The sequence below is a fragment of the Camponotus floridanus genome, unplaced genomic scaffold (genome assembly GCF_003227725.1).
Source record: "Camponotus floridanus strain SB8 unplaced genomic scaffold, Cflo_v7.5 scaffold122, whole genome shotgun sequence".
In the NCBI taxonomy this organism is placed as follows: Eukaryota; Metazoa; Arthropoda; class Insecta; order Hymenoptera; family Formicidae; genus Camponotus; species Camponotus floridanus.
The window spans coordinates 621,768-628,849 of record NW_020229240.1 but is presented as its reverse complement, the minus strand read 5'-3'; the positions used below and the strand labels follow the sequence as shown (position 1 = coordinate 628,849).

At 38.7% G+C, this 7,082-nt stretch overlaps 1 protein-coding gene across 1 annotated transcript; it reads right to left on the bottom strand.

Moving 5' to 3' along the window:
- Positions 1–652: 652 nt before the first annotated feature.
- Positions 653–1,651, bottom strand: LOC112639971. The gene has a single exon (XM_025415551.1). It carries the CDS (start codon positions 1,649–1,651, stop codon positions 653–655), a length of 999 nt encoding a protein of 332 aa, XP_025271336.1.
- Positions 1,652–7,082: the final 5,431 nt, after the last annotated feature.

Genomic DNA, 7,082 nt, shown 5'->3' with positions numbered 1-7,082 from the left:
CCGTGTCTCTTGATTTAAACTATCTGTGTCTGTCTATAAGTTGATTAGATTTTCAGATCTCTTGATAAAGAACATTTCAGCTATTTCTCTTTTACGAACGTACTTTTCATTGTGCAAGATATTCGGTTTCGACCAATCGAAATCGTGTCCAGATTCCAATTTATGTTTGCTAATAGCGGAGTGATTAGACTCATGTAACTTTATATTGTTACAATGTTCTCTCACTCGGGTCCGCAAATGTCTTTTTGTTTGCCCAATGTATGATAAATTGCAATCCCTATAGTTTAATTTGTATACAACACTTGTCTTGTCATTATTGTGTAAGGTGTCTTTACCACATCTAATTAAGTTATTTAGTTTTTTTGCTACTTTGTAGACGACGTTGAAACCATTGTTTCGTAGAAGACGGTAGAGATCTTAACTCGTATTCTCTACGTATGGTATAGTGATAAAATGAGTTTTATCTGGATGAGTAGAATTGGTGTCATCGGTGTCATTGCAATCACGATTGTTTAAAAAATTGATTCTTTTTGGAATGTGTCTATGAATAATGTGTTCAGGAAAACAATTATTAACTAACGTATCATATATTAACTTAATATTCTCTTGTTTAAAGCAGTCGTCAGATAATAAAATGGCATGGTCAACTAAATTATAAATCTAAATTATTAATTTTATATTTTAACGGATGATTCGAGTAAAAATTAATATATCTCCCGGACCATGTGGGTTTCCTAAACCAATTGGTGATAAGTTTTGTTCCCAACCGAATGATTTTAACATTGAGAAAACTAATCGAAGAATCAATTTCTTTCTCGTACGTGAATCTTAAACGTTTGTGGTACTTATTAAAAATGGTTAAAATATCGTCAATTTTTGTGCGTGGTACAATTGTAAAAACGTCGTCTACATATCTGTAATACATGAGAACTGTAAAGTTCAGTGAGTTAAGATATTGTGTCTCCAAATCGTCCATCACCATATCTGCCAAGATAGGTGACAGTGGAGAGCCCATGGGTGTGCCGAAGATCTGTTCATAGAAACGTCCGTTAAAAGAGAAGCAAGTTGAATCCAAAATCAAGTCAATTGCAAATAAGAATTGAGATAAATTAAATTTAGTATTTTTTGCAATGTCGTCCCAGCGTTTTTTAATGGCGTTTTCAACTAACTCCCTTGGAACGTTTGTAAATAACGAAGTCACATCCAAAGAAATCATGATGTTGTCTTCATTAATGACTGTGTTCTTTATGTTTTGAGCAAAGGACCAACTATCTTTAATAAATGAATTTGGTTTCTTTATAGATTTATACAGAATGTTGTGGATGTAACTCGAAACGTTGTACACAGGGCTTCCCAAAGCAGATACAATGATTCTCAATGGAAAACCGTCTTTGTGGATCTTCGGCAGACCGTAGCATCGCGGTAAATTACCGTTCGTACAATTTAAGTTTCTATATGTCAACTCACTGATCAAATTATTTTTGCGCCATGATTTTACTAACTCATTAATTTTATTAGTCAATTTTTTCAAAGGATCTTTGTTCAAAGGTTTATATGTAGTTTGGTCATTCAGCAGCAGATACATTTTATCGAAGTAATCTTTTTTATCCATGACAACAGTAGTCTGACCCTTGTCAGCTCTTGTGACCATAATGTCACTATTATTTTCGCGTAAATATTTTTTAGAAACAGCGAATGAATTAAGGATATAACGGTCTGAAAAATTAATATGTTTCTTTGTAGCAAGAAATCTTTGAAGGATATTAGCCACTGAAATCCGAGTTGTTTCGATAGTATCAGTGGGCAGGATGTTGCTACTCACTTCAAAGTTCTTGATCACGTCCAAAACATAATTAGTGCGGTCACTATTTTGTTTTTGTTCGATAGGCAAGGCAAAGTTCTCACCCAAGCTCAAAAAATCAGAAACCGTGTCAGGTATGTCTTTACTGCTGATGTTGACCAACCACTTAGAATTATTGATTAGAAAAAGGATGTGAACAAGTGTTGTATTTTTGTTTTAAATTGTTGAACTTCTTAATTGAGTTATTCTTTATACCAAGATCAAAGGATGAAAGTCTATGTTTATTTAATTCGAAAAAATTAGTCAGTAGATCGTGAGGTAAGCATTCAAACAGTCGTTTTTCAATACATTTAATTTTGCTGAGCAGATAATTTAAATTAATGTTTTAATCTTCGATCTCAAAGTTCAACAATTTAAGCTGATTCATTTTCTTAAATTTATCAAACTTGCGTCTAATGCTGTTACTGTGGAACACGATGTTAATTTTTAATTTGTTAATATGTATAGGAATCAAGTCGTGTCTTCGGCAACAAATCAAAAAAGGTTAATTGTTGTTTCGAGGTAGATCTTCTTCTTGCACTTTATCCAAGATTTTAAAAGCGTTGTACAGTTGTCATCAAACCGTTGAGAAACATGTTGGAAAAAGTCATCAGTACGAGTTAGTCCATTATTAGATCCATGAGCGAAATTAAAATTGTAAATAAATTAATATCGCTAGTCAAGTAATCAAAGGATCAATGTTTGGTCGACTACAATTTTTCAATTGATTGAAATTCAATTGGTTGAGTCTACAACTAATCAGGATAAATTCAAGAAGAAAGTGAAGAATGAACAGAAAGATATTGCTATTGCTGCGAGTCTTTTCGCAACCAAATAAGACAAGACACTCTTGTATATTTTGTGACCTAGATGAAAGTGCATCGTTCGAAAAGGCTAAAAAGATGTCCTATGAAGATAGATGCAAAATCGTTAAAATTAAAAATGCTTGTTTTTATTGTGCAAAGACGGGATACAGTCATAAATATTGCAGATATAAAGGCAAATGCGCATGGTGCGGTAAGAGGCATGTTTTGCTTTTGTATCGTAATACAACATAAAATGCTTCTGTAAAAGCTAATCAAGAAGAAGAACTTTCCAAGATAAAAAAACAATCTACGCTTGCTAATTTTTCACTTACCAGTGAAGTATTTTTACAGACGCTTTGTGTGAAATTGTTTAATCAAGGTAAGGAACAAATAGTCAGAACTATTTTTGATAACGGTTCACATAGATCATATATTCTTGACTATTATGCTGAGAAAATGGGATTTGAGGTCATTGGCGAATAGCATATGGTACATATGTTATTTGGAGATTCTTAAACTCCATTACTAGAATACCGAGTTAGCATAAGCAACATCGATGGATCTTATTCTTATATCCTTGTAGCATTAAGTCAGAGAAAAATATGCGAGAAAATTCCGTCTATAAGCCGAGGCTACAGGAAGTGCAACTAGAAGGAATACAACTCACCGATGTCGATACGAAAGATAAACCTATCGTTGTGTTAATTGATGCGGATATCGCAGGAAAGTTATTAACAGGCAAACGAAAAGAGCTTAAATGTGGAGTCGTAGCACTAGAAACGTTACTCGGATGGACTTTAATTGGAAATGTGGACAACTCACCGCAGCAAAAGGAAGACGCAACACTCATGGTCGTATCTATGTTTACATGGAAAACATTGTCGACTTGTGGAAGCTGGATACGCTGGGTATTATGGATCCTAGCTTGAAAAAGACAGATGATGCACACCAAGCAAATGTTAAAGAGAATTTTCAGCATACCATTAAGATGAATGAAGAAGGTCGATATGAAATATTTCTTCCTTGGAAGGAAGATTACTTACCACTGGTAGAAAATAAAGGATCGGCTATAAAACGACTTGAGTCTACTACTAAAAGACTTAAGACTTAAAATCTTTATGATACGTACCAACAAATTTTTGAAAAATAGTTGTCCAAAAGCATTATTGAAAAGGTTCCGGAGGATGAAGTAAACTGCAATGCCTACTATCTACCTTATAGAAGTGTGATCAAAGAAAATAGTACTACGAAAATAAGGCCTGTATTTGACGCATCCACTTCTTGGAAAACTCCACTGAATCATTACCTCGAAACAGGTCCTAATTTGATTGAACAAATTCCGACAATTCTACTACGTTTTAGACAACGAAAGATAGGAATAACTGCAGACATTTGGAGTGCACTTTTTGCAAATAAGTGTTTCACCTGACGATAGAGACGTATTGCGGTTTCTTTAGTGAAAGAAGACTCGTCCAGAAGAAATAGAAGTATACGGACATTGGCGAGTAATTTTTGGAGTCTCCAGCAGCCCTTTCTTCTTAGGAGCAATGATCGAATATCATTTAGACAAAGCACTACAACAAGGACAAACGGAGGCAGGAATAGAAGTCATTTAACAATTAAAGAAGTCTTTCTACGTAGATAATTGCATAATCAGTGTTAATACGCACAGCGAGGCCGTAGCATTTAAAGTTACTGCAAGACAAATCATGGCAAATTTGATTTGCGAGGCTGGGAATACACGGCTCAAGAAGAAACATATAAATTGACTTTCGTACACGGATTGCTTTGAGATAAAGAACAGGATACTTTAAGGTTGACACCTACATTGTGGGAATTTTACACTACGTCACAGATTACAAAGAGAAATACTATCTGCTGCTCAAAAAGTATTTGATCCCACTAGTTTGTCTCCTCCGATATCCTTAAAATCTAAGCTGTTATTACAGAAGCTTTGATCATGCAAAATCAGTTAGGATGAAGAAGTACCTGAAAATATTAGAGTTGATTTCGATAATTGATTGCAGCAGCTTCACTAGTTAAAGGAACTACATATTCCGCGACACGCTTTTCGTCAATGTAAACAGTCTTTTCATGTGTTTGTAAATGCTAGTCAAGATGCATACGCAGTTGCCGTTTTTGCGAGGACAGAAACTCGAGAGAACATATATATTATGACGTTGCCATCTTGTCGCGTGTCCATCCGCCCCGGTAACTTTGACGGGGCGCGGGCCGAGCGGCCGCGCCAGAAGCCAGATTGCGAGAACAATATCGAACTCCCCGGAGAGATGAGCGATTTTATTGTATTTTGCGCCTTTATTAACTTTTTGTATTTTTTTGTATTAATGAAATGTCGGGCAACCCGCCGGAGAACATCCGGAAGGCGAAGGTAACGTCGACGGATTTCATGAAACGGCCTGCGACACGGCACTCCCCGCCGGCGAGCGAAGGAGGAAATAGCGCCCGAATAATCGAGCCCCGGGACACCACGGGTAAACATCGCCCCTCGTCGTATAAAGGAGGACGAAGGCCTGATCGGCATTACCTTCTAGGGGTGGAGGACGTTAGATGGGCTTCCACTGGATCATGAAAACCGGGGCCCACGACAGCAGAATTTGAATATTCGAGACCGTTTCGCGCAGGGCGCAGGAATACCTCGCGTATCGCGAGGCGCAAAGATATAGCGTGTGTCGCGGCGCGATTTACCACGGAACTGCGCACTTCTGCACGCAGTCATTGACGCAGCTATCGACCCTGGATCTCCCGATCCAGGGACTCACTCTGGTGCGGGTGCTCGACGCAATCAGTTGAAAAGTCGTAATAGTTGTCGCATTTTGCTGGTCGTTGTCGTTGGCGGAATCAAGGAGAGAACGTCACCTCCCTGCTCGAGGACACATATCGGTGAGGTTGCCTATTTTTTGTAAGCCACGTACGCGATTCGGTCCGCCGACCGGCCGTTCTGTCGCCGTCACCATTTTCGTGTTTTGCTGCCGCTCGGGCCTTGTGCCGAGCTGTCGATTTTTCGTGGATTTCTGGCGACCGGAGACAAGCGATCGAGGTATCGCGGGCAGTCGTAACGTAGGCATTAATTGATAGGGTATCATTCGTCTCTCTCCGGGTTTCGGGATGTTAAACACGCGTAGCTATCGACCGAACATCGACAGCGTGCGAAAAATCACGACATCGACAGCGTGCGAAAAATCGCGAAAAGCGTGTATGCCGCCCGTGTTGTCGTGTCGCTGTCGTTGCCGCGTAAACATCCACGCAGACGATCCGCGAGCGATTTTCGTGTCTAATTGCGTAATCGATTATTAAGTGTAGGTGTGAGCGTATAGTATTATAAGTGTGAGAGTATTATAAGTATTTGCGTCTTTGTCGCGCTCATTATGTCAATGAGTAGCGCGTATTTTGTAATGATTATCGTTTGTCGAATGTGTTGCGGTGCGAGATAATCACCGAAAAATTCAACTGTTATCGAAATTTGAGCTGGTTGCGCTGAGAAAAGAGGTGAAACACAGGGAGAGAAAAATCTCCGGCCCCTGTCAGCTATCGAATATCGACCGTATCGCTCGCCGGTCACAGACGAGATCTATTTTCGCAAAATCAGTAATTATTCTCGCTCGATTTTTAGTCACGCTGTCAAACCCTTCTGTTGTCAATTGGAATAGCGAGTTGAGAAATTACGAGGAAAAAGACCGGTACGATAAGACGTCGATATAGATGTCGAAATTCCGTTACATTTTTGGAAATATTGTTCGGTCTGGCGAACTCCGGCCATAAAAACGGGCTCGGGTAAATAACAGAAATGCGCTCTCTTAGGTTGTCGATTTCGAGCGAACATTCGATTTGATTGAATTATTATTATTACTACCTCTATTGATTTGATCTATTATATACTGCGTTTTCTCATATCTTTAAAATTGTGAATATTCGTTCTTATTCGTATTTGTTATTTAATTTTATTTTTATATTATTTTCGTATTAATAAATTTGTTATATGTCTTTATTAAGTTCGCGTAATTTATTTGAGTGTTAGTCTCTCGTGATTGTCGATTTTCGTTTTGTCTGTCGAATGTCAAATTAGCGAAGTCTCGCACAATCAATTGACTTTTTCTGAGACCTTGCCCCTCTACCATTAGGCGAACTAGTCGGCCCGTTGTCGGCGAAGCAGGCTATCGTTTTTCGTGTTCTGAGGCGTTTAGCGAAAATTGATGCGTGAAAGACCGCATCTGGCGCCCAACTTCGAGATGTCGAGACGGCTTTCGCTTCATCGCGGCTCGCGCGCGGGGAGGGGGAGGGGTGGGGGGGCTGATTTTAACGTCATTGTACGTCCCCCTCGAAATGACGAAATTTTGATTCTAACCATTTTTTCGTAGTGTGCTTATTTTTCGAGTTATTTGGCTGCCTAAGTTAAAATGGGTCACCCTGTATATACA